The 28000-nt window shown below is 43.1% G+C and overlaps 1 protein-coding gene across 11 annotated transcripts; it reads right to left on the bottom strand.

Annotated features, from left to right (window-relative positions):
• Window positions 1–31: 31 nt before the first annotated feature.
• On the bottom strand, window positions 32–27482 carry Tpm3 (tropomyosin 3). 11 transcript variants are annotated; one of them, XM_090340929.1, is made up of 9 exons: window positions 27245–27480; window positions 19801–19934; window positions 18279–18396; window positions 17956–18026; window positions 17214–17289; window positions 15765–15827; window positions 15583–15652; window positions 14650–14728; window positions 1388–1478 (listed from the first exon to the last, which is right to left on the bottom strand). In XM_090340929.1, the coding sequence occupies exons 1-9, from the start codon at window positions 27374–27376 to the stop codon at window positions 1475–1477; spliced, it is 747 nt and encodes a 248-aa protein (XP_090197055.1). In that variant the 5' UTR covers window positions 27377–27480; the 3' UTR covers window positions 1388–1474. The 11 variants fall into 11 exon arrangements, with proteins under 11 accessions (XP_090197057.1, XP_090197053.1, XP_090197061.1 ...); XM_090340925.1 differs by lacking the exons at window positions 1388–1478; window positions 17214–17289 and adding exons at window positions 2313–2754; window positions 16593–16668 and having other exon boundaries at window positions 27245–27482; XM_090340924.1 differs by lacking the exon at window positions 1388–1478 and adding an exon at window positions 2313–2754.
• Between the last annotated feature and the right edge of the window lie 518 nt (window positions 27483–28000).

Genomic DNA, 28000 nt, shown 5'->3' with positions numbered 1-28000 from the left:
TTAATAAATAAAAGTCAAGTACATATGAGGGTTGGAGGGACTGGTACTTTATTTCAAAAAGACATGTCAATATTCAGTATCAAAACAGTTGCATTATTGTTTTCTCTTTCTCCCAACTGGCCCCAAAGAGACCACAAAGAAAGGAGAGGACATTTTAAACCAATAAGCTGCAGGATAGGATGTATGTCTAACAGACCTCACAGAAACCTCACCTGAAAGTGGGAATTGGGTGGGAAAAGAAGCTTGTAAAGATCACACTGCCAGCCCTCAGACTGTAGAGAACACTCACAGCCAGAAAGGGGAGCCAGGGATTCCCACCCTAAAGCAAAGTTTCAAAATAATATAAAAATTTTAAAGTCTTACAATAACCTATTCAAGATTTGTCCAGCACTGATACAAAGCACAATGAGATGGCACTTTTAAAGAGCAGCTTGAGACCCAGAAAAGGGTGATGAGATGAGTTTCATATGGCTAAATCAGTGGCAAAAACATCATTTTATTAATTTAGTTCGAGGAGGTAAGAGAGCAATTAAGTGGTCATCTCAACACTTAAGGGACACATAATCCATTCTTTGAACAGTTGGGAAAAAGATAGAGATGAGACAAAAATTTGGTCTCAGAGCTGGGGATGTGGCTCAATGGCAGAGCGCTTGCAAGAGGCCCTAGGTTTGATCCCCAGCATTGCAATAAGGGAAAAAAAAGAGGGGAGGGAGATTCTCGGAGGTCTTAGTATCTTAATTTGGTCACTTTTGATGAAAAAATAAAAATAAACATGTCCAAAGACACCTTAGAGCTGAAAACCTGAACAGCATGGTATTTCTTTTTATTTTGTAGCTAAGTCCTCCTAGAATCACCTATCTGGTTTGGCTGATACTTTGTAAAGAGCAATGAGGTTTTCCATGGTGGAGTCTTTCCCTGGGCTGTATTTGGCTCTCAATGAGGCAGGCTTACACCTGTTTTTCTCCTCTGGAGGGCAGTATGCATTAGGCTGAAAAGTTAACCTTCCAAAAGGGAGAAAGAAATTCAATTACTGCTTCAGAGCTGTGGAATTGTTTGGAATGTTTTACAAATGGCTGCTAGGACAACAAAAAAATTAATTACAAAATGTATACATCACAACATGCTTTTAAAAGACATTTCGCATTGTGCTCACATTCCCTTAAATGTTGTTCCCCAAAGTGCTCAGCCTCTAGCTCAGCTAGAATCTCTGGGAAGAAGCTGAGACAGTTAGGTGAAAAAGACATGAAGGATAAAGGGTAGGAAGGGTGGCAAAAGGAGAAAGCAGCCTTTCCAGTTAAAGATCAGCCCTCAGTTTCAAGGTCAGCTTCCGGTAGGCTGGCCTCAGGCGGAGTCAGGGTCAGAGGGAAGAGCAGTGGCAGGTGGGACTGGGGAGCTCTACATCTCATTCAGGTCAAGCAGAGTCTGGTCCAGCATCCTTTGTGTACAGAGGTGCTCCTCTTTGGTGCATTTCAGTTTATCTAATAAGGGTAAAGGAGAGAAATTACAAAAAAGTAAATTTTAAGCTTGGTCGACTCTTTTAGATTTGCTCCTGTTGCAGGGATGCTGCATACTCATAAAGTAGCTAGCTGCCTTTACAACCACAGAAGCTATTGCATCACTGTTCTGCTGGACCTTGGTTATTGAAGCTGTGGGAGTTGTTTGCTGTACTTCCGGGGGGAGGGAGCTGAAGACCTTATCAGCCATTTCCTCTCTGAGAGCGCAAACCTAAAAGCATTAGCCATTTACTTTTTTACACTCTACCCACAGGACAAAATCTATGTAAAATGGCTCACTAGAGCGTGGCCACTGAAAACTGGAATGGGTATATTTCTTCCATTAGAAATACAAACTAAAAACAGTACAGAAGATCATCACGCACTATACACTTTCTCCAAAGAGTGAAGGTAGAAGGAATAATGGGGATAAACAAGAGTCTTCAGGGCTAAGCCAAAGACTCTCCAAAGAAAACAAAGTCAAGAATACTATCCAAACATATACCTGAAGATAAAACCTTGAGATTTTTGCAGGGCCACTAGCCAGAAGTTACTTGCAGTCAAACATAAACCAGGAAAGGAGGCAAGAAGGGAATTATCAAGAAGAAAACCAGTAGCAGAGCAATAAGGAGCATCTACCTACTTAGCAAGCAAACCATGGATGCTTTAGGGAGGGGAGGAAAATATTCAGATCCTCAACTCAGAGCTGGTGATGCCAACACAGACCCACAGGCAGATCCCACACCCTTCTTTCCTTGTCCACCCAGTCAGAAGGGCCCAATCCCTGGCGCCTGCATATGAAGCAGCTACAACATCTGATCAAGTCAATCTCTTTATTGTTAGAAAACATCCATGCAACAGAACACATCCTATAGGCATTGCACAAGGGAAAGGGCAGCAGTTAAGAGTGGAAAACAAAATCCTTCCAAAGTTTTCACTATAATCTCTCAGGCATTTTCCTTCATTATTCATAATCTCTTTTAGAGGCTTGAAATAGTTAGCTAACTGTTCCAACTTTATAATAATTTTAGGAAATCAGCAGTATCCTAACTGCTAATTTAAAAGCAACCTGGTTAGGACAAAATAAATAACTTTTAAAAAGTCAATCAGCTTTTGCTGGGGTCCAGGTCAGTGGTGTGAGCAGAAAGCTCGGTTTACTGGGCATCAGTGAGCCCTGCCCATCAGTCACACAGATCATGCAGCGTTAGCTTCAGCTCATTAGAAAGCAGGCGGTTTCGCTCAAGTTGGCTGTAGAGACGCTCTGCAGCAGCAACGGAGAGGTGGGAAAACAAGAGAGGAAAAAGAAGAGGAGAAAGAGAAAAAGGGAAGGTTAGTAGAGTACCAGAAGTCAATGTGAGTCTTAACTAGCTGGCATACATAGCATGCATCTGTAAGGCAGGATGGATGTAAGGAGAACTGAGGTCAGTAAGAGTCAGTCAGTTGGTAGAAAGACCAACATAGGAATGAAATAAGAATTACTGACTGACAAGTTGGTAGGTCCACATTGAGGGGAAGGGGGGAAAAAAAACCTCAAGCACCTTCTCCACAGTATTTATTTCCTAAGTTAAGAAACTAAGATAAGTCAACCAAGGCAAAGAAGGGAAAGTCAGCTTAGAAGAAATGTATCCTAATAATCAAGAGTCTGAAAAGAACTAAAGCAAGCAACTGGACATTTTCTCTGCACATAATCATCTCTCAGTTCAACACTTTCAAATACTTCTTGTAAGTACTGTTCACCTAAGGGATAATCTACATCCAATTTCTTATTTCTTAAAGAACCCCCCAACTGTTAGATCAACAGCATGCCTAGTCTAAAGATGGTCAATTATTGGTATAAGTCAATTAAGACTACCAGCTTGGGGTCAGGAGTTTGGCCTAGTAGTAGAGTGCTTGCCCGGGGTTCAATTCCTCTGTACCACATACATAGAAAAAAGCTGGAAGTGGTACTAAGGCTCAAGTGGTAGAGCTCTAGCCTTGAGAAAGGCAATGACAGTGCTCAGGCACTAATCTCAAGCCCAGGACTGGCAAAAAAAAAAAAAAGACTATCAGTTTGTTAAATCTCTTCAGCCTCTTCTGTAGTGAGGGGTGATCAAATGATGTAATTCTGGTTAATGAATAGGGGGATAAGCTACTGGAGAATTCCAAGAAAATCTTAGCTCTTCCTCTTGCCTTGAACATAGATGGGATGTACAGAGCTATAATATTTCAAACGTAAAAGAAAATACTTGGCTAGGAACTGGTTGCTCATACCGTAATCCTAGCTACTCAGACACTGAGGGTAACAGTTCAAAGCTAGACTAGGCAGTAAAGTATGAGATACTTATCTCCAATTAACCACCAGAAAACAGGAAGTGTTGCTGTGGCTCTATGTGGTTGAGCACTAGACTTGAGCCGAAGAGCTCAGGAACAACTACCAAGCCCAGAGTTCAAGCCCCATGACTGACCCCCCCCCCCCCAAAAGCTCAGTAACAGTGCCCAGGCGCCGAGTTCAATTCTCAGAACCAAGGGAAAAGATAAAAGAAAAAAGGCATAATAGTTGTTCATGGCTAGACATGTCAAATGATAAATTCCATACATAAGCTACTATTCACAGAAAGCAGTTCTGATACAGTGTTCAAGCCTACTGGCCTTTTCTGGTTTCTCTGGGTTTTCTGATTGGAGTGCACCTTAACTGGGAAAGTGAGTTATGGGTAATCCAGATCTTTTTGTGTGTGTGTGTGTGTGTTGGGGTGTGTGTGTGTGTGTGTGTGCAGTGCATGTGCATTTACACCAGAATTGAGGCTTCAACTCCTGGCCTTGGACTCTTGCTCATCACACAGTTGGCACTCTACCACTTGAGCAATGCTACCAGCTCCACCATTTTGCTGGCTAAAGAGTGGTGGTTTTAGCTGGGCGAGGTGGTTCACGCCTGTAATCTTAGCTATTCAGGAGGGTGAGATCTGAGAATTGAGGTTCAAAGCCAGGCCAGGCACTAAAAAGTCCCTGAGACTCTTAGCTCCAACGAATCACCAGAACACCAGAAGTGGCACTGTAGCTCAAGGAGTAGGGCGGTAGCATTACGCTGAAGAGCTCAGGGACAATGTCCAGGCCCATAACTGAAAACAACAACAAAAAAAAGTGGTGATTCTGTCTGTTCTGGCTGGCTTTGAGCTGAGATTTTCAGATCTTAGCCTCCTGAATAGCCAGGATTATAGGTGTGACCACCAGAGTCCAGCTTCTTCCTTCCTGTTTTACTTTGGCAATGAAGAATTGCTACGTAGGCTTGAATCCATGATCTTCTAGCCTCAGTGCCATAAATATTTTGGGACTGTAGATATGTAAGCCAGTATACCTGGCTTCAGATCCATCCTAATAAGTTTCCAAATAGAAGTTTGGAAACAAGAAAGCCAAACTCATTCCTGGTCAACTCCTAACGTCGGCCTCTGAAGTTCAAAGTAAATTAATTCTCTCCCTCCTTCCTTCCTTCCCTCTCTGTTGGTTGTGGAGCTTAACCTCTTCTGTTAAAGGCTAGTGCTCTTCCAATTTTAGTCACAGTGCTACTTCTGGTTTTCTGATAGTTAACTGGAGATAAGAGTCTCCTAGATTTTCATGCCTGGGCTGGCTTTGAACTATGGACCCTCAGATCTCGGCCTCCTGAGTAGCTAGGATTACAGGTATGAAACACCGATACCTAACTATTCCTATCTTATAACTGTTTAAAAATGGTCTCAGACCTCAAGGGGGTGGGGGAAGAGAGAGATACTTCTCTGTCAATTACTTCTTTGGTTTTTTTTTTGTTTTTTGCCAGTCCTGGGCTTGAGCTCAGGGCCTGAGCACTGTCCTTGGACTTTCTCAAAGCTAGAGCTCTACCACTTGAGCCTCAGCACCACTTCCGGCTTTTTTCTATGTATGTGGTACCGAGGAATGGAACCTGGGTCTTCATGCATGCTAGGCAAGCACTCTTGCACTAGGCCAAATTCCCGGTCCTCTGTCAATTACTTCTATGGGCAGTTTTCAAGTTATCCTCTGGGCTGAGGTTTGCCCTAGTTCCACCAGGAAGCTAGGGGCCAGAATGATCCCAATAGGACTTGCCACTTCATGTACACTATAAAAATACAGAGGATGTGTATACTTAAGAGCCTGTGTGGGAATAACCAAATAGCTGTAAGGTTAGAGTAGAAATTAGGATATACAGGGCTGGGAATTTGGCCTAGTGGCAGATTGCTTGCCTAGCATGCACGAAGACCTAGGTTCGATACCTCAGTACCACATACATAGAAAAAAGCTAGAAGTGGTACTAAGGCTCAAGTGGTAGAGTTCTAGCCTTGAGAAAGTCCAAGGATAGTGCTCAAGCCCAAGACTGGCACACACACACACAAAAAAAAATTAGGATATACATATATGTACATAAATCCTCCAAAGATGCTGGGAATCAAATCTAGGAAAGAGCTCAAAGAGCCATAGCCGCCATCACAGGAGGCTACCCTTTTAAACTGTACTTCCCATTAAAGCAACAAAATTTTGTTTTGTTTTTAAAAGTATACAACCAAGTATGTTTTGATTATTACAATGACGAGAAGGTACTATTGACACTGGTCAGGATACAGGCACAGGCAGGATGTTTCTTTATGTCTAAGAATTATTCTACCCTAAAAAATTTAAGTTCATCATCAAGAAATACTATCCTGTAAACTGCGGCTTGGCATTAGAGCCACCTTATTCATGAAGTATTCTTTTTCTTCTTTTTTGCCAGTGGTGGGGCTTGAACTGAGGGGGCCTGAGCACTGTCCTTGGACTTTTCTCAAGGGTACAGATCTACCACTTGAGCCACAGCACCACTTCCAGCTTTATTCTATGTATGTGGTACCGAGGAATTGAACCCAGGTCTTCGTGCGTGCTAGGCAAGCACTCTACCACTAGCCCAAACTCCCAGCCGGCCCCGCCCCCCATTGTTTTGTTTAACAATCTCACTATGTATCCAAGCCAGTATGTAATTTGAATTTGCCACCATCCTACCTTAAGGCCTCTCAAGTTCTTTCTGGAACATTACTGACAAATAGAAGGCATGCAATCTCATGAACCTTATATAGATCTCACCTAGATAAAAGTTAGTTTGAGTGACTGTCCCTCCTGTCTTAGGAAAGGATAATTTCAGGATCTTATCCCTCAGAACATACCAATCTTCCATTTAGGGAAGAGCGGGATCATTTTACTCAAGGTCAGAAAGACAAACACCACTGCTATCTCACCTTGAACTTAGCTTCTAACTCTGCTATCTCTAAGGATTAAAAAGTTATGGATCAGATATTAGGCTAGCTTATTAAAGCCTAGGTCCCTGATAAAAGAATAGGAAATAAAGCAAAATAAGAGTACCTACTGATGTCCTTCTCATCCATACCCAGTAAGTTAAAAATAGGTCAAACCACATTTGTTCCTCATCCCAGTAATAGTTAACAAGGAAGGGAAGCATTCAATTTTTACTCACTAATGTGTTTTTGTTGTTGTTGTTGTTTGCTTGTTTTTTGAAACTGGGCATAGGCACTCAAGGCTGGCGCTCTTCCAGTTGACCTACAGCTCCACATCTGGCTTCCCCCACCTCCAGTCCCAGGGCTTGAACTCAGAGCCTGAGCACTGTCCTTGCGCTTTTGCACAAGACTAGGACTTTACCACTTGCTACTTCCTCCTTTTTCTGTTCATGTGGAACAGAATCAAACCCAGGGCTTTGTACATGCTAGGTAGGCACTCTACAACTAAGACACTTGGCTGCCCCACACTTGGCTTTTTTTGGTTGTTAATTGGAGAAGAGTCCAATGGACTTTCTTGATCTGGTTTGTGGTCGATACCGAAATCTCAACCTCCTGAGTAGCTAGGATTACAAGCCTGAGTCACCAGCATCTAGCAGGGTCCTTTTTTTTTTTTTTTTTTTTTTTTTTTTTTTTTTTTTTGAGTAAGACCAGCCTCATGAGGCTGTTAGTTGTGGGACTTGAACTCGGCCTGAGCGTTGTCTCTGAGCTCTTCAGCTCAAGGCTACTGTAAGCCCTAACTCTTGAGCCACAGTGCCACTTCTGGTTTTCAGGTGATTAATTGGAGTCTCGTGGACTTTTTAGTGTCTGGGCTGGCTTTGAACTAGGATCCTCAGATCTCTGCATCTTGAGTAACTAGGATTACAGGCATGAGGCAATCTTTTTATTTATGACTCCACCATAGTTGACATCACAGGCACATGCTACCTAGATCGGCTTATGAACTGAAGCAAGAATCTATTTGCCTAATCTGATCTTGCACCAAGAACTTCAAACCTGAGAGCTCTGCCTCTGGTATGAGTCAAGTCTGGCCCTTATTTAATGGTCTGAGTTCTTCTATATTCCTAGTTTTCTCTCTCTCTTTTTTTTTTCCCCAGTCCTGGGCCATGAACTCAGGGCCTGAGCACTGTTCTTGGACTTTCTCAAGGCTAGAGCTCTACCACTTGAGCCTCAGCACCATTTCTGGCTTTTTTTTCTATGTATGTGGTACCAAGGAATTGAACCCGGGTCCTCCTGCATGCTAGGCAAGCACTCTACCACTAGGCTAAACTCTAGGCCCTCCTAGTTTTCTCTTACATCAACTCTCCTGTTCAAGCCTCAGGGTCTTGTTTCTACCTGGATGCCAGTCTGGTTTTTTTTTTGTTTGTTTGTTTTTTTGCCAGTCCTGGGCTTGAGCTCAGGGCCTGAGCACTGTCCTTGGACTTTCTCAAGGCTAGAGCTCTACCACTTGAGCCTCAGCACCACTTCCAGCTTTTTTCTATGCATGTGGTACCGAGGAATCGAACCCGGGTCTTCATGCATGGTAGGCACTTTAACCACTAGGCCAAACTCCCGGCCCCTGTTTTTTTTTTTTTTTTTTTGCCATACCTGGGGCTTGAACTCAGGGCCTGAGTACTGTCTTTGGGCTTTCTCAAGGTAAGTGCTCTACCACTTAAGCCACAGTACCACTTCCGGCTTTTTCTATGTATGTGGTACCAAGAATAGAAACCTGGTCTTCGAAGGTACATGCTAGGCAAGCACTCTACACTAGGCCAACCCCCCCGCCCACCAGTCAGTTTTTCAGACAAGTATTCTTCTTTTCCTGACTCTGTAGACTAGTATATGACCTTCTCCTTATGCCTTTAACTTTCCTTGCCCCAAAGCTAGTCACTTGACTTTTCTCACATACAGCAGTCAGGTCATTCAACATGCTCACCTTCATTCACATCTTCCTATTACCACTGATCTAGTCCAGGTCCATTATTGTCTCCTGAAAAATGGCAATATCCTAATCCTATCCAGTATTTTCCAAAGTGTACCATAATCACTACAAGTATATACAATGGCATGCATTTTATAGAGTAATTGTATGTATTCAAGCATTACATATTTGTAAAGTTTAAATAAAAACAATTGGAGGGCCAGGAGTTTGACCTAGTGGTAGAGTGCTTTCCTAGCATGCACTGAAGACCTGGATTCAATTCCTCAGTACCACATACATAGAAAAGCAGGAAGTGATACTGTGGCTCAAGAGGCAAAACACTAGCCTTGAGAAAGCCCAAGGACAGTGCCCAAGCCCTGAGGAGTTCAAGACCCAGGATTAAAAAAAAAAAGTCAAAAATGAATACTAATCTACTCCCATTCAAATACATTTTTCTTTTTTGAGAGGGAGTTTTGCTATGCAGTTTAGGCTGGCCTCAAATTTGTAATCTTTCTACCCTACTCATCTAAGCACTGCTATTGCAGGTATGTACCACCAAGCATTACATCCCCCACCTTTTTTGGGGTGGGGTCATGGGGCTTGAACTCTGGGCCTGGGCGCTATCCCAGAGCTCTTCAGCTCAAGGCTACCACCCTACCTGAGCCACAGCACCACTTCCTGTTTTCTAGTGATTAATTGGAGAGAAGAGTCTCAAGTTATTTAGTGCCGGGATGGCTTTGGACTGCAGTCCTCAGATCTCAGCCTCCTGAGTAGCTAGGATTACAGGTGTGAGCCACCGAGCCTGGCCCATTACTTTCCTTTTAACTTAGCTACCAGATTCTTTTTCTGTTTGGTCCCCATTCTGAGGCTTGAACTCTTGCTTGATTTTCTTGCTCACAGCTGGTGCTATGACACCTTAAGCCATACACCCTGGTCTAGTTTTTTGCTCATTAACTGGAGATGGAGTCACGAACACTTTTCTGTGTAGACTGACCTGTTTTGTATCTGTTAGTTATGGGGCTTGAACTTAGGACCTAGGTGTGGTCCCTGAGCTCCCTTTGCTCAAAGCTAGTGCTCTATTTTGAGCCACAGCTCCACTTCCAGTTTTCTGAGTAAACTGGAGAGAAGTGTCTCATGGACTTTCCTGACCAGGTTTGGCTTTGAACTGCAATACAGAGATCTCAGACTTCTGTTTTTGTTTGTCATGGGACTTGAACTCTGGGCCTGAGTGTTATCTGTGAGCTCTTCAGCTCAAGGCTATGGTACTACCCCTTGAGCCACAGTGCCACTTCTGGTCTTCTGGTGGTTAACTGGTAAGTCTCACGGACTTAAGTACCCAGGCTGGCTTTGAACTGGGATCCTCAGATCTCACCCTCCTAAGAAGCTAGGATTACAGGCGTGAGCCACTGCTCCCAGCTTAGATCTCAGCCTTCTGAGTAGGTAATTACATGGATGAACCACCAGGGCCAGCACGCTAGGCTGACTTTGAACTGTTATTTTTTTTGGTGCTGGTACTGAGAGTTGGAACTCAGGGCCTGTATACTGTCTCTTAGCTTTTTCGCTCAAGGGTGGCACTTTACCAATTAAACAATACCTCTACTTCTGGCTTTTTGCTGGTTAACTGGAGATCAAACTTGTATTAGTGGTTTGGCTTCAAACCATGATCTTCAGATCTCAGCTTCTTGAGTAGCTAGGATTATAGGTATGAGCCACAAGCACCTAGGTTCAGATAATCTCTCACAACTCCAGTGGCATTCCATCACCTACCAAAAAAGAAACTTAAGCTAGGTGGCTTGTGGCTATAATCCTAGACACTGAGGAGGCTTGAGGCCTGAGGACTGTAGTTTAAAGCCAGCCCAGGCAAAAAAGTTCCTGAGATTCTTATCTCTAATTAACCAATAGAAAACTAGAAATGGTGCTGTGGCTCAAAGTAGTAAAGCACAAAAAAAACTTAGGATTGATCAGCCTGATTTTAGAATATATCACTCTCTTTATTATGTAATTGTGTATCTTTACCACTGACTTTATTATTTTGTTACTCTTGCCGAATGCCAATGGCTCATGCCTATAATCCTAGCTACTCAGGAGGCTGAGATCTGATGGTTGTAGTTCAAAGCCAGCCCAGGCACTAAAGTCCCATCAAAGTCTGAGAGACTCTTACATCTAATTAACCACTCAAAAAACAGAGTAGCACTGTGGCTCTAAATGGTAGAGCACTGGAGTTGAGCTGAAGAGTTCAGAGACAATGCACAAAGGTAAAGGCCCACAACCCACCAAACAAAAAAGTCCAATGGGGACCATGAGTTTGGCCTAGTGGTGAGTGCTTGCCTAGCATGCATGAAGATTCGGGTTTGATTACTCAGTACCACATACATAGTGGGGGGAAAAAAAAGGAAACCTATACTAGGCAGATTTAAGTTCAGGTGTGGGCTCAGGTACGAAGAGAGACCCTATACAGAAAATAAGTGAAAACTAAGGCTGGAGTTATATGGTTCAGCAGTCTGCCACATGTGCACATGCCCACATGCGCACAAACACACACTTCGTGGTTCACACGTGCAATCCTAGCATGAAGGATATACAAAAGGCTGAGGCAAGACTATCCCAAGTTAGAGGCAAGTTTTAACATGTTTACGAAGTTAAACATACTTTTATTCACAGCTGAGACTTTCATAATCACCCCATTTGAATCAATCTCTTCTTCCCTAAACTCTAACACACTTTATTAAAAATTCTTGAAGTTGTGGGGAGTGTGGGGGGGGAGAGAAATGGGTACCAAGACATGTGAAAGGGTATCAATGTACGTGAATTAATGCACCTTCTATCTGGCAAATATCATGTAACCCTTTTACTAATTACAATAAAAATGCAAAAATAAAAAATAAAAAATAATAAAAATTCTTGAAGTCGAGCACCAGTGGTTTACACCTGTAATCCTGGCTACTCAGGAGGCTGAGATCTGAGAACTTCGGTGCAAAGCCAACCAAGGCAGGAAAGTCTATGAGACTCAATTTACCACCAGAAAACTACAAGTGGTGGCCAGGAGCATGGCCTAGTGGTAGAGTGCTTGCCTAGCTTGCATGAATATCTGAGTTTTTCCCTTGGTACTGCATACACAGAAAGCTGGAAGTGGTGCTGTGTCACAAATGGTAAGAGTGCTAGCCTTGGGAAAGCCCAAGGCTAGTGCCCAGACCCTGGGTTCAAGCCCTAGGACTGGAAAAGAAAGAAAGGAAGGAAGGAAGGAAGGAAGGAAGGAAGGAAGGAAGGAAGGAAGGAAGGAAGGAAGGAAGGAAGGAAGGAAACCAGAAGTGGAGTTGTGGCTCAAAGTGGTAGAGCATTAGCCTTGAGCAAAATTGCTCAGGGACAGTGCCCAGGCCCCAAATTAAAATTCTATGACTGATAAACAAAAAACTTGGTATTCATCATGTTGAACCTTTTTGTGAATGTACCTTTCTGAGGGATGGTACCTTGATCTTTGTGTCATTCCCCATCTGGACGTTGTCAAAAACACAATAGTCAGCTGAATTAATCTGTGGTTCCCCCCACCCCCACCCCCGGTCCTGGGCTTGAGCTCAGGGCCTGAGCACTGTCCTTGGACTTTCTCAAGGCTAGAGCTCTACCACTTGAGCCTCTGCACCACTTCCGGCTTTTTTCTATGTATGTGATACCAAGGAATCAAACCAGAGTCTTTGTGCATGCTAGGCAAGCACTCTACCACTAAGCCAAACTCCCAGCCCAATCTATGTTTAGACTATGTGGCAGGGAGAAATGGTATTGATAGAAAGAAACCCAATTTAATGAGACTTAATTTTTAAATTAGGAAAAACATCTTAGTTTTATCTATTTTTTGGTCTCTTTCACTATCTCTTCCTTTTCTTTTTTTGTAGTACTGAGAATTAGGCCCTGAGCAACAATCCACAACCATGTCTGTTTAAAAGCAAATTTCAAATACATACTTTTCTCAGAGATTGAAGTATTACAGAAACAACACTTGTATGATTAGCTGAGTGCAAGTGGCAGCTACACTACATATAAAGCTGTATAAATCTAAATAGGAATAACTGAAATATTTTAAATTATGTAACATAAACAATAGCAATTTTACTAGAAATCTGTGTATGTAACAAAACATCACCTTCATGTGCAGAAATATGTATGATTGGCCCTTTTAGTATTTCCAATAATAATTGACCATTTATATGCTATTAGAACATGCTGGTGGGTAAATGACAGTAAGCTTCAACTATGTAAAAGTTTAAAGAAAATTCACTCAATTCATTATGTATTTTTCTGTGACTTAAGATAATAGAACAGTTTCAGCTGTAATACACATGGGCATATTAGGTATCTACTAGGTGTTCTGAGGATGCACTGTTTGAACCATTGGTAAAAGGGTAGAGAAACATATTGAAGAGTCATTTCAATGGTCTCTTGACCTTAGTGTATTGAAGAGAGAATGAAAATACTCCAGGCAGATGATTTAAGAACCTGGCAGTAAAAGACTTAGATGGTCACATTCAGCAAAGGAACTAACACTAGAATTCCTATCATGAGGAGCCTACTAGGCCACCACTGATAGATTCCAATCAGCTGGGTTTAAATGTCAAGAAAAAAAAAACACACACACAAAAGTGGCTTTGATTACATGTAAGTCAGAGGAGGGGGAGCAACCAGAGCTGTTCTAAGTGATGTTCCACATCACACCCTCGAGGTTTCCTTCTTATGAACAGCAGCAGCTTTGTCAATGACACAAATGCAGGGTGGCATGAGGCTTTAGCAGCTCAACATTTTAATTTGGGATGGAGATTAAAGAGAATACATAAATACTATGTGCAACCCCCCATCCTATGCCTTGGGGACCAGCCAGGCTGACCCACATGGAATCCAGAGCGAGAGTGGGGCGTTGGGTTCCCCAAGGAAAGGGGGCAGATCCAGAACAGAGCAGAAACGATGATAGTTATCTGTATAAAAAAGTAAGGATACTCTAGGTGAGAAGGTCTAGCATCAATCTAAATAGCAATTTGGGAGGAAAAAAAAAAAAAGAGAGAGGTGGCAGTAGGAATGATAAAAGAGAGCCAGACACTTCAGCCTGTGATATTTGGCTTCTTTCAGGGTTAGTGGGAAGAGGAGGCAGACTAGCATCAAGGATCAGGGATCCACAGCAAACAGAAGAAGTCGCCAACAACTCTTTTTGGTGCTGTTTACTAGCTGGCTTGCATTTGGATTTCAGCTTACTTCTTAGATGTTTCTCATCTCAGCATTTCCCCTCAATTTTTTTTTTTGCCAGTCCTGGGCTTGAGCTCAGGGCCTAAGCACTTTCTCAAGGCTAGAGCTCTACTTGAGTTTCAGCACCACTTCCAGCTTTTTTCTATGTATGTGGTACGGAGGAATCGAACCTGGGCCTTCGTGCATGCTAGGCAAGCACTCTCCACTAGGCCAAACTCCCGGCCCCTCCCCTCAATTTTTAAATTAGATCACAGATCAAATATACCAGCAGGTCTGAATTTTATTATGATGTGTTAGGGTCCAAATACTTGTTTTCTGGGCTCTACTTATTTTAGTTATATGGATTCTACCTTTAGCTGTATCCCATTTGAGAAACAGTGCAAAATCATTACATAGAAGAGAATAAGGAGTGGTGGCACATGCCTATACTTCCACCTTTGGGGAGGCTAAGGTGGACGGGTAGTGTAAGTTTAAGACCAGCCAGCAAAACCCAGACCTTGTCTTTAAAACAAAAGGGGGGAGGGGATAAAAGTATAGAGAATAAAAATTACATGTACATCAGGCTTTTACCATCTATCAAAGATTAAATGCCTCTCCAGCTTTTGCCAAATAGGTAACCAGCACCAATGTTTTAAAGTAAGGGTAGAGAAACTAGTTTCCGGAGGACAAAACCAAAGCACACACTATACAGTCTGTACCCCCACCCACAAGCCAAGATCCCAGTCCCACTCTGCTGTAAGATAGTTACATAGAGGTCATGTCATTGAGGGCGTGGTCCAGCTCCTCGCTAATGGCCTTGTACTTCAGTTTCTGGGCATAGAGCTCATCTGGATAGGCACAGGAACCACAAGGAAGAATGAGGGGACAGAGTGAAAGATATCAGAAGCAGATGAAGAGAGGGAATGATTAGAAATTAGGAAAAGTGTGAACTGTGGGTCTAATACCAGAAAACATTTAATCTGGTTGCCAGTCTGGCCATTATCACAACCACTGCTTCCTAGGACCAACTATACTTTTTGATGTCTCTAAACCAATTGTAGCAAGATTGAAAACTGGAGAATAGTTCTGTTACTAACTGCACTCAAGAGGATACCATTCCCACCCAACTAACCCAATTCTAACCAGTGATAACCATCTAGCACAAATAGGAAGGGAGGAAGTGACATCTCTCTGCCAACTAAGTGGCCACTATTTGTGACTTCACACCATAGGTGGCCTCTTTCAAAGAACATTATGCTACTAAAAGCACACCAAACTAGTACAGCTCAGAATTCTTAAAACAGACACTTTCCCTCGGCAAAGTGGAATGCAGGTGTCAAATTATAGGGATAGGAAGTATGTAAAAAGCCCCTGGTAATGGTCAGTCCAGGCACATAGTTATTCTACAACTTTATCTCTTGCAATGCCCAAAGTGGCCATGGGATGACAAGCTTCCTGTTATTTTGTGAAATCATGGATTCCATATTTTCACTCAAGATTCAAGACTTAAGACTACTAAATTGGAAGTAAATGCAGTCATTGGTGTTTTTAGAGGGAAGGCAGTAGCAAGTTAGGGGATGTGCCACATCATATACCAAAATACTACTATTTCCCCTCAGGAATACACGAGAAACAGCTCGTAGTTAATGGGCAAAGTCCTGCCTCTACAGATATCTATTTTAATTCCTCTGAGGCTCCATACCTTCCAAATCATCAATTGTCTTTTCCAGTTTGGCAACTGATCTCTCAGCAAACTCAGCACGGGTCTCTGCCTAGAAGAAATATAAAACCAGTAACATTGAGAGATGAGAAGACAAAAGAAGGATCTCTATTCTGTACACTTCTCCATGCTTACAGTACTTCTCTATAATCCCCTTAGCTTACCTCCTTGAGTTTATCAGTAAGAATCTTTATCTCTTCTTCATATTTGTCTTCTTTTTGAGAGTACTGTAATAGGAAAATAATAAAAATTTCAGAGAGGAAATTACTCCCATAGACAGTACCCCTCCCACCAAATTAACTATTTCATGGAATATTGTTCTTTGTTTCAATGTGCTAAATAAAAGCAAGGCTCAATCATAGACAAGTCCTCAAAATGCATCTCAGAGTAGATACTCTCAGAGTAGAGGACCTTTTATTTGGGCATAAGGTACTAGGGATTAAACTCAGGACCTCACATTTGCTGAACAGGTGCTCTACTATTTGAGCCATGCTCCCAGCCCAGCATCTTCATTTTTTTGAAGTGGAATCAAGTTTTGTTTACTGACATCAAACCAAGCTAATATTTTCTTCCTTTTTTGAGCTTAATGAGAAGGAATAGTGAAACTCCATGTCCACATTATTGAAACATTCCTTCATGATGATAAAAAGAAATCATGTCTTGATTGCTTATTAGGTCTCAAAGCTGAGGCTATCTGCTAGAAAGTCTATTTTGGTTTTCAGAGCAGCAGTATCAGGTCCAAAAGATCAGTCCATCAGTCTGATCTGATCATCCATCTCACTGAAAGTCTTTTAGCACAGCAGTATAGCAGCCTGGGGAACATATAACTCCAGGTTTCATCAATCGAAGTACACAGGAACTAACATGAAACTCAGAATTTGGATGGATGATAGGTGGGAAGACATTTTTCATTGGATTATCTCCAGTTTCTCATCAAGGGTCGAGCTGGGCCCAGGCCCCAAAGCCTGTCACTTTCACAAACCAGCCCCTACCTTCTCCGCCTGAGCCTCAAGAGACTTGAGGTTGTTGGTGACATTCTTCAGCTCCTCCTCCAGCTCAGAACACTTACTGTGAATATTTTAAATACCGCAGGAGAGGAAAGGGGAAGAGGAAGAGAATAAAAAAAAGGGGAGAGAGACACACAGACATGAATTGAACCTATATGTAGAGAGAGCTGAAAGACATATTGGGAAAAAGAAAGTTCCTAGGTAACCTTAACAAGCATCAACCCTCCTCCCTCTGTTAAAAAAACATGTCAGAAGCTGGACCCTCTGGGACTCAAAATGCTTGGATATTAATAAAGAAAGACCATATGAAAGAAATTACCAGGAACAAGTTAAAATTGCTACTCGAAGTGGATGTGGGAACAGATGCCCAGCCCAAACAGTCCCCCAAATCAACCAAAGAAAGGAAAGACCCTGTGGGGAAGCAGTAAAGCAACTAGGGAAAAAGAGATGAAAGATGCCAAGTAGGTAGAAAGAATGGAGCATTCCATGAAGAGATGGCAAAGCACTCAAGTCAACCGGTGGAGGGGAGGCAGCTGCAAAACAGAAACAAAAAACAAACAAAACCACACCATACATGTAACTATCTGTGAGTTTAATGGTTAGTACCTTTTCTTCAGCAGCACTCAGACACTTCAGGTTCTGGTCCATCAGTCTGATCTGCTCATCCATCTCTCGGCAACGGCTGTTAGTGATAGTCACGGGAATGGCACAAACCAGGTTGTGGGGAAGGAAAAAGGTCAAAAAGGAACACAGCAAGAAAACAAGTAGCAAAATGAGGGGGGAAAATTTAAAAACAAAAACATGACCATGGTCATGATATGTCATGTACAGAAGAGATGAAAATGCAAGGAAAGTATAAACATATATGCATCAGCCGACTTTGTTATACAAGGCCAATAAGGTACCAAAGGGTGCAGTTACCATCTGCCCCTGTTGTAAAATTGTCCAGCAGATGGCAAAGTGATATCAGCTCTTAAATATATATGTGTGTGTGTGTATATATATATATATATATATATATATATATATATATATATATATTCATTTCAATGTCTCAAGGAGAAAGAGGCTTCAGGTAGAAGGACCCAATAGTGTCTTCACCATCTATCTCTCTTAATTTTTAAGCCTTTGAAGGAAGAAATATGCAAGCCTCATTTGTTACCTGTCATTTGTCAAGTTAAGAGAGAAAGTAAATCCAAAGCCATTGTTAAGAGTCTAAAAGAGCACTTAGGTAACTCCCATCCCCTAGGCCCTGTTTAACAAGGTTGAAGGAATGCTAGTTTTTTCATATTAGTGCCCAAGCCAAAGGGGAAGGAACAGAATGGTATCTATGCAGCAAAATACTCACGACTCAGCCAGCTCAGCTCGTTCCTCTGTGCGTTCCAAGTCTCCTTCAATAATCACCAACTTACGAGCAACCTACAGAAAAGATCCAGGTACAGTTTTAGGGAAGTAAAGAAGTAACTTCCTTTATGAATCTTTGAAGAATTTCAAAGTCACAGAAGGGGGTGGGGAAGGAGAGAGGAAGGGAGAGAGAGAAGGAAGGAGAGAGAGAGAGGGAGGGAGAGGGGGAAAGGGAGGAGAGGAGAGAGAGAGAGAGAGAGAGAGAGAGAGAGAGAGAGAGAGAGAGAGAGAGAGAGAGAGAGATCAAATACAAAGTGACAGGCTTACCTCTTCATACTTCCTATCTGCCTCTTCTGCAATGTGCTTAGCTTCTTTGAGTTGGATTTCCTGGAGTTCCATTTTTTCTTCATCTTTTAGTGCCCGGTTTTCAATAACTTTCATACCTCTGCCAAAAACAGGATGAATGCAGCAGTACTTGCGAGGAGTTTATCAACAGGGTTGATAAAAGCAAGGCTAGAGGTATGGCTCAAGTGGAATGCCAGCCAGGCACAAAAGCCCTAAGTACAAATCCTAATACCACCAAAAAAAGGTACCTTTTAAAGTTCATTGCTGTTTGTATCACAAACAGAAATCCCACATACTACTTCTGTACCTTATAGTTTAGCTATTTTATCTAATTTTTTCTTCTAAAAATTTATAATTCATGTTCATTAATAAATAGCTAAGTGAAGGTGGCTCAAGCTTATAATCTTAGCTACTCAGGAGACTGAGATCTAAGGACTGCAGTTCAAAGCCAGCCAGGTCAGGAAAGTTTGTGAGACTCTTACCTCTAATTAACCAGCAAAAAGCTAGAAGTAGAACAGTGAAACAAGTGGTAAAGAGCCTAGGCCTTGAGTTTAAGGCCTGGTACTGACACAAAAGTAAAAAGTAAATTGCTGAGACCATTAAACATCAGGGTTCAGGCTCAGTTTGTAACTGATTCTAATGGAACTAGGGTGGAATCCAAGCATCTCTTCTTCTTTACCTCAGTGAGTCTAACAGCATGGCCTAGTTTGAGAGGATGTAGCAGATTTCAGGGCTCCACAGTTTCTCATTCAGTATATTAGTAGTGGGAGCTAAGGATCTGAATTTCTACCAAGGTTCCAATGCTGCTAATCTGGGGCTCCGAAAACCTGTTTTAAGGGAACCAGTTTCACAAATAGAAGTTTATGACCCAGAAAGTGGAAGTAATACTAGTGATACCATGTTATGTATATTAGATCAATTTATGAGAAATTCCAGTTACAAAATGGTTGCAGTATCATGGTAACCCTTCCTCTATCTTCAATGGGAAAGAATATGCAAAGCAGAAGTAAAGATATTATATAGAGAGGTTACTATAATAATAAAAAAAAAAAAAACAGCTCTGGGGCTGGGAATGTAGCTCAGAGGTACAGCAAGTGCTCAGTGTGAGATCCTGGTTCAATTCTCAACACCAAAAAAAATAAATAAATAAATAAATAAATAAGATCTAGGTCAAGGGCTGGGAATGTGGCTTAGTGGTAAAGTGCCTGCTTAGCATGCATGAAGCCTGGGTTCAATTCCTCAGTTAACATATACACAGAAAAAGCCAGAAGTAGTGCTGTGGGTTAAGTGATAGAGTGCTAGCTTTGAACAAAAGAAGCTCAGGAACAGTGTCCAGGCTTTGAGTTCAAGCAAGCCACAGACTGGCCAAAAAAAAAAAAATCTAGGTCAGAACCTTTCTGAACTTTCTTTTTAGTCTGTGGTGCTATGCATTCTACACCAATGGATTACACCCCAGCCCATGACCTCTTCTTAAATTCACACTCCCTGAAGCGTCCCTCCATACCTTTCACTCTCATCAGCAGCCTTTTCTGCTTCCTCCAGCTTTTGCAGGGCAGTGGCCAAGCGCTCCTGAGCTCGGTCCAGCTCCTCTTCAACCAGCTGGATCCTGCGGTTCAAGGAGGCCACCTCAGCCTCAGCCTATGTTTGAATGAAAAAATGGAAAAGGGTTGCAGAAACATGGTGAAAAGAACAGGTAACTGACATATAGACTGGAGTTAACTACTGGAGTGGAAGAGTCTAATACGATAAAAGCTGTCTTAACTCAGATACTAGAAGATTCAACTAATACAGTTATATATACATACATATGCATTTGTTCCTTCCCCATCAATAACCTCCATGTTCCACCTGACTGTTTTAATACTTAAGTTCCTTGTCCAAACCAGTGACAGCACCCTATTTTGACTCAGTTTAAACACCTGAATACACAGTAGTCAGAAAAGGCAACCAGAGGAAAAAATGTTCTTTCTGCCTGGCTGGATATGTTTTATGAAGTAGAAAACAAATAAGCAAGGTTTCTTTCAAGAGAAAAATCTGTATTTTCTACTAACTTGCTGCTTAATGGAAGTTGTTAATCACCCAATCACTTTATCCTAAAATATTGGGGGGAAGAAGATAAGCCAGTTAAAGGAGTTATCTTCCAGAAAAGACTCCCAGACTGAACAAAATTCCTAACCTCTTCAAATGTGTTCCTTACCCATTTTGTGATTCTCTACCTTCTTTAGAATTGTTTCCAGCTAAAATTATCTTTTTTTGGTAGAATTACCAACCAACCACACAAGTAACAACAACAGCAACAACAAAAGCAACAGAAGAGAATGTTTCCACAATTCCTACCAGTATTTCTTGAAATTTCTGAATTATCTCTTCTGTTCCTCTGGTTGCCTCTTTAGCTTTACTCTTCATTACAGCTTACAAAAATCTTCTACCTAGGCTCCATCCACAACAAAATATAATCTCAAATTCAAGTAATCCTATGGTTGGTGGGTGGAATGAGAAACCAGGAAAGGAAATAGCTGACATTGTGCACATATTTTAATTGTAGAATCCTTCCACTGGGCATACTGGCACACCCTTGTAATTCCACTGCTCCGGAGGTTGAAGTAGGATTACAAAACTCACCTGAGGACATAGCAAGACTCTGTCTAACTTCTTAATTTAAAAAAGAAAGAAAGAAAGAGCAGGCCTTTCTATGACAACCTTAATGATACAAGAATTTAATCTGCCTTGCAAACTATCCAGCTCAGATGCTTATCCAAATGCCTGGTAAACATGATCTCTTCTCTACAGTCCAGATTGTGCCTGAATTCTATTACCCTGATTTTCTCCGAGCAGACAGGTGGTGGCAGCTATAGAAATCTGGGCCACCAGCCCTATGGGAAGAAATATAGCCCAAAAGATTTGTCCCAATCCTGATTGAAACAGAAAATTCCACATACAAATATAGGAAGTTCAAGGGCTTAGGAAGGGATACAACAATCTACCAGGGTACAGGAAAAGAAAACTGAGTCATCTACATAAGCTGAAATGACTAAGAAATCATTTGTATCTCTAACTATACTATTCAAAAGTATTCTCTAGTTGTCTCTTCCAGGAAAACAGATGTCCCCTAGGACAACACAGATTTCCCCTCACAAACCCAACAAGGCTAATCAGTCAGGAGCAAGTTAGATTATCAGGCAGAAACTGTGAAACACTGGCAGTAGGATACAAAGATAACCTGCTTTTAGATACCAAAGTGAAAACTTGAAAAATACAACTAGATTTGGATGAAGCTCACAAGTCTTCATCCAGCTCAGTAGTTACGCAAAATGGAGACGATATCAAGCTATGGAAGCAGGGTGTAGTTTCCATGACAACGAGACGGCTCTAGCACTTCTCCCACAAATCAACATTTACAATAGAATTCTTGGGAAGGCTGAACAGGGAGAATGAGAAAACATATCCTGGTGTCCTGTAAAGTTCATAAACATATGAACAAGCCTGTAGCAAAAGTAGAGCTCAAGATGAGTATTCCTGCAAAAGCTTCAGAAAAATCTTAGGAGGAGGTAAGGATAGAGGGCCACATTTCTTTTGTCTTCTCCCACAGCCGACTTGCTCTCTTTACAAAGAAAACAAAAGGGCCAGGAGTTTGGCCTAGTGGTAGGGTGCTTGCCTGGCATGCACAAAGACCTGGGTTCGATTCCTCAGTGCCACACATAGAGAAAGCCAGAAATGCTGCTGCAGCTCAAGTGTTTGAGCTCTAGCCTTGAGAAAGCCCAAGGTCAGTGCTCAGGCCCTGAGTTCAAGCCCCAAGACTGGGAAAAAAAGAAAGAGAGAGAGAGAGAGAGAAAACATGTCTGGAAATCAAAATCTGACATTCTGTTCCAAATAAAGAAGACAATCTGACTTTTGTTTAAGTACAATTTCCATACCTTTCAGATCAATGAAGCTGTAAGAGATTCAACACACTATATTTTGCATATTAACCTGGCCTGAGAAAACATCAAGCTTAATGCTTTTATAGAGGTCTTAAGTTTTAGCATGCCCACCTCACCCTCACTGCTGCCCAGCTTGAAGGACACAGTGGGAGGTTCTTCCTTTAGGTAATAATAGTATTCTCTACTGCCCAGGACGCAAAGATCCCAGAGTAGTTATAGGAAGAGAAAGCAGCAGTAATTTGGTCATATTAGAAGATGGCTGACAGCAGCTTAAGCTTGAGTTTTGTTCAAATGCTACCATCCTCCACACTTAAGAGTACCCAAGGCACAACACACCCTACAAGGGAAGAAACTCACAGGGCTCTGGTACTCAGAACAGGGCCAAGGACAGAGGGGATTTCACCTAAATCTGGCATTCTGCCACACTGGGGTTTCTCTTTTTAGACTAAAAAGTATGGTAGAATTCAAAGAAAAGAGAGTACTAGAAAAGTTAGGAAATGAGGTAAGGGAGGAAAGAAAGGACTGTATGGCTCACTGTGTTCAAGTATGCACCCACCTAGCTAGGTAGACACTGTGTCCTTGAGAATGTGCATTTTACCAAAGGGGTGGTAAGTTGGAAGGAAGGCAGTAGAGTTATCTGCCAGCTCCAGAGTAAACAAAGGTGGAGTCTAAGCAGAAGCACTCAGAGCAAAGTGCTCTTTGCCTCTCCCCTGTGAGTGTGTGCACTTATATGGGGGGCAAAGAAAGGCAAGCAGCAGAAAAACAAATTAAGCCAAAGAAAGGCGAAAAAACCTGGGGCTGGGAGTTTGGCTTAGTGGTAGAGTGCTTGCCTAGCATGCACGAAGACTCAGGTTCAATTCCTCAGTACCACATACATAGAAAAAAGCCGGAAGTGGTATTGAGGCTCAAGTGGTAGAGTTCTAGCCTTGAGAAAATCCAAGGACAGTGGTCAGGCCCTGAGCTTAAGCCCAGGACTGGCAGAAAAAAAAATGCAAAAATACCTGTTGGTTGGTCCACCAGACCCCATAAATATGAAAGAGCCACATCGTCAGACAATGGAATCCCCTCCAGAGACTAGGAATTTGGGATTAAGGCCAAAATCATAACTATTCAGCGCCTACTCACTCCCTCAATAGTAGCCCTAAGATTTTAGACCAAGTTAACAAAATAAAAAATACTGAGAACCAGTTAAAGGAAAAAAGTATTCCAAAAGGTGAAATGTATGGGGGGAAAATGTATAAGCATACTGAGACTTGGCACAGTAGTCTTATCTGTAGTCCCAGCTATTAAGGAGACGAAGGCAGAAGAATCATTGGAAGCCAGGATTTTGACCAAGATCAGCCCAGGCAACATAGTAAGATCTCATCTAAATAAGTAAAGAAAATACAAAGAAAGAGGAAACAAGGGCAGACAGAAGGAAGGAAGATGAGAGGAAGGGAGGAAACCAAGTCAAGCATGATAAATTTTCTACTATACATTTTTACTACCCCCCAAAAAAACAGATAAGGTTAAAATCTGGAATTAAACTATATAGCATCACCAAAGTTAAATCAGAAGAATGGGACTGAGGGTGGTGCAACAGGAGTTGGTATAGGCAAGCACCAGTGGCTCACGTCTGTAATTCTTACTACTCAGGAGGTTGAGATCTGAGGATCCCGGCTCAAAGCCAGCCCTGGCAGAAAGGTCCATGAGATTCTTATATCTAATTAACTGCCAGAAAATTGGAAATAGAGCTGTGGCCCAAATGACAGCATTAGCCTTGAGAAAAAAAAAATTAGAAAGTTCGGGATCAGTGCACAGGTATGGAGTTTAAGCCCTAGCACTGGCACATGAGCACAACACACAGACACAGACACATACACCACACAGACACACAGTTGGTAGAGTGTCCATTATCCAAAAGGCCTCTGGGGGCTGTAGTGCTAAGAGTGCTTGTCTAACATGCACAAAGACCAGGGTTCAATTCCTCAGTACCATGTACACAGAAAAAGCCAGAAGTGGTGCTTTGGCTCAAGTGGTAGAGTACTAGCTAGCCTTGTGAAAGCCCAAGGACAATGCCCAGGCCCTGAATTCAAGCCCCAGGACTAGCCAAAACAAAAGGTCTCTGGAGTCAATCCACAGCCCCAACAATGACAAAAAAAATCCTCCCAACACAAATACAATACAAACTCAAAAATGACAGGGTGGATTTGAAAAGGCACTGTATTATAAAATACCAATCTCCAGCCTTAGAACAGAAAAGACTAATCTCAAAAAAAAAAAATATTTTTTTAGTGTCTCATCCAGCCTAGCAACTAGGGCAGCTTGGATGTTCATACAAAGTAACCAGAAAAGTAATAATGACAGTCCTGCTAATAGCAGATACCATCAGGGAGTGCTGAGTTTCCAGCTTCAGAGGGAGGAGGCCACAAAAATCTACATTCCAAAATGCCCTAGGAGGGCAGGTAGTCCAAGCACTTGCCCATACACAGGTGCCTCCTCCTCCTCAGTAGGGGTTCAAAGTCCACCAGAGCAGAACATCAAGAGATTAGGCTGTTTCAGTTAGTATAGAAAATACTAGTTTAATCAATATTTAACTATAGCACTACTTCCCCATTCTGAAGACTTCCTCACTAGCTCAGTAAGAAAAAAATTGAGTAGCTTAAAAAATGTGGAAAATGCCTCTTATTGCCTATAACTCCAGCCACAAGAGTCAATTTTTCCTTTTTTTCTTTCTTTTTTTGCCAGTCCTGGGCTTGGGCTCAGGGCCTGAGCATTATCCTTGGGTTTTCTCAAGGCTAGAGCTCTACCACTTGAGCCACAGCACCACTTCTGGCTTTTTCTCTATGGATGTGGTACGGAGGAATCGAACCCAGGTCTCCGTGCACGCTAGGCAAACACTCTACCACTAGGCCAAACTCCTGGCCCTCTTTAATTCTGAGGTTTCAACTGAGGGCAGGGCCTGGGCACTGTCCCTGAGCACAAGGCTAGTGCTCTACCACTTGAGCCAAAGCACCACTTCTGGCTTTTTCTGTATACGTGGTATGAGGAATTGAACCCGGGGTCTTTGTGCATGCTAGACAAGCACTCTTAGCACTATGGCCCCCAGAGGCCTTTTGGATAATAGACACTCTACCAACTGTGTGTGTGTGTCTGTGTGTGTGTGTGTGGCGCACATATGCCAGTGCTAGGGGCTTAAACTCCATACCTGTGCAATGACCCTGAACACACACACACACACCCCATACCTGTCCTACTGAGGAATTGAACCCAGGGTTTCATGCATGCTAGGCAAGCATTCTACCATTAAAACACACTCCCAGCCCAGAGCCAAATATTCATCCAAGGAAAATTACCTGATACCAAATGAAAACAGATAAACACACATATACATATACAAATATACATACACACATACACACACTCATGCACCCCATTTATTCTACAACTACTTTAAGTGATGAGACTGGGAGGAGGAATGATGAAAAGGCTGACGCTGATCTAGATCAGTTGTACACATAAATGGGCATGTTAAATTGAAATTTTCTTGTACAATTATTTTAAGAAAACGAAAATTAAAAATAAGCCTGCAAGATTCTGTAGCCTAACACATGGCCAATTTCTCCCACCATACTTTGTCTTCCCCTCTCCAGAACAAAGGTGAGAAAGTGTCATTAGCCATGAAGAGTCAACCAGTCAATCCAAACTACTTGAATTGACAATTAGAAGTTGCTGGCATATTTAAACAGAGGAAAAATACACCTGAGGAACACAAGCTCCAGTATACAGTATATCCACACCGTTATAAAAATAAGTATTCTAATCATCTGCAATTATTAAGCCAGAAGAGCCCAGAGAAACAACAAAAAAGGGGAGGAAAACAATAAAGAACATCAATAAACTATAAATTTTTTCATCAGATCTTCAAATTTTAGCAAGACCCTTCAAAAACCAAAGCTTCACCTCAAGAGATCACTTCTACCTACTAAATTACACACTAGACGGGGGTTGGGGGAGGATGTTAGCCATTTCTAAACCACAAGTGGCTTTAAGAAATCTTAATAATCATGCATTTCATCGGCATTTAATGTCACACCTTTTGGCTACACAAATTCTGAACTTGAAAACAAACAGCCATCATGTTTCCACATTGTGCCCAAATCAATCAGAAACTCTGAGATTGGTGTGGCATCTGATTGTCTGGCATACACTCCCCTTATCAGCTCTGCTTAGGAGAAATGTTCTAACTAGTTAAACTTGCGGCGACCACACTTTAAGACTGGCCAAAAAAAAAAAGTTCTTGCCTTCCAGGTCATCGTGTTAGGTAAGGCCAGGCATGTTTGTGGGCTCCCTACAACTGTACCTCCCTCCTGCTTCACGTCGGTGGAATGTCTGTGTACCAGTTACAAGAGCTCCCCATTAAGAGCAAAGGGCCCCAGGCCGGAGGAGGATGAGAGGCGGCGCTGAGGGCCGCAAGCTCCACCAGAGAGGGAGGGCACCGTGCTTCCTCTCCAGTCGACTGCTGCCTCATTTCCTGAGCAGGGAGCGGAAAAGCCGCCAGCAGGCCCAGGCCGGGGGTTTTCCGGCGGTCCCCACGCCCCAGGCCTCACCCTTCCACTGGAGGTTGGGCTCAGCCCCACCCTGACCAGAGGAACACCCACCCCCTCAAACCCTTCGGGCCGGAAACCTCAAACGACAGCCAAGTGCCCCCACTCCTCAGGGGAAGTGGGGGAGGGAAGGCCACGGAGCCCCTCCCCCTGGCCGCGCCCGGCTCCCCGGGACAGAATGAATGAGCCACAAGAAAAAGGGAAAGGAAAACCCAGCGAGGCTCAGTTACTTCGAAGGTCAAGTCTGGTCACCCAAGCACCTACTTTCTCTTTCGTCCGAACACTGTCCTACCGGAGAGGAGTCCCACCCGTCCTCCGAGCTCCAAATGCATCTCTGGGCCTCCACGAGCCCATAAGCCTGGGCTCTGTAGCCGAACGGACTCCACTCGGGTCCAGACTGTCCAGCGCGGGTCCCTCCTCAAGCGCCTCTCCTGCTCCATACCTGTTCCCGGGCCCGCCTTTCTCCCTCCACTTCCCGCTGGAGACGCTCGGCCCTCTCCTCTGCATCATCGGCCTGCTGCTGCAGAACCTGAATCTTGCGCTTCACCGCTTCGATGGTGGTGATCCCGGCCATGGTCCCCACCCAGCTGCTTCTCGGTCTCAGGTTCCTGCCTCCTCCGCTCGGCGTTGCAGCCGCTTCTCGCTCCTACTTCCGCCTGCTCCGCCCTGAAATACCGGAACTCACTCACCCGCCCGGATGTGACGCCACCATCGCCACGCCCTCCTACAGCCAAGCGGGCGGGAAGGCAGGCCACTGGAGGGACGTCGCGGCGAGAAGGGCGGGACCTCCCCGTAGCCCCGGGCGACCACTCCCTGCCGGCCTTTACTGGGGCCAGCAAAGGAGGAAAGGGGCGGGGAGGGGGGGGGAAGGGGAGGGAAAGGGTGGGCTACTTGGGAAAGTGGGAGGCGCTTCGTTGTCTAGCCTCTCCCGCCAGGCCTGTGGCCCACCGTGGTTGGCCCACTTACAAGTCTGGGGCCGCCCTGACACTCCCATCGCCGACCGGTCACCACATTACCTGCTCGCTTGGACACCCCGTCTGTCTCTCCTCTACATCCTAGTTTGGGCTTCCACCCACCCTACGACAGACTCCCAAGCCAGATTCTAAGAAAAGTTTAAAAAGATCTTTTCTGGGCACCATCTCCCAAAGAGCCTCCTTGTCAAAATCGACCCAGGTAGGTTCTCTCTCCGCTTCTGAAA

Source organism: Megascapheus bottae, chromosome 10 (assembly GCF_031878675.1).
Source record: "Megascapheus bottae isolate mThoBot1 chromosome 10, mThoBot2.hap1, whole genome shotgun sequence".
In the NCBI taxonomy this organism is placed as follows: domain Eukaryota; kingdom Metazoa; phylum Chordata; class Mammalia; order Rodentia; family Geomyidae; genus Megascapheus; species Megascapheus bottae.
This window is presented reverse-complemented; position numbering and strand designations above follow the sequence as displayed.

Coding starts and splice junctions, on each gene's coding strand:
- Tpm3 (XM_090340925.1), bottom strand. CDS start 27,376: ATGGCCGGGATCACCACCATCGAAGCGGTGAAGCGCAAGATTCAGGTT. Junction 15,828..16,592: donor TTGAGGCTCAGGCGGAGAAG/GTAGGGGCTGGT, acceptor TTCCTATTACAG/TACTCTCAAAAAGAAGACAA. Junction 2,755..14,649: donor CTCAATGACATGACCTCTAT/GTAACTATCTTA, acceptor TTGCTGCTGCAG/AGCGTCTCTACAGCCAACTT.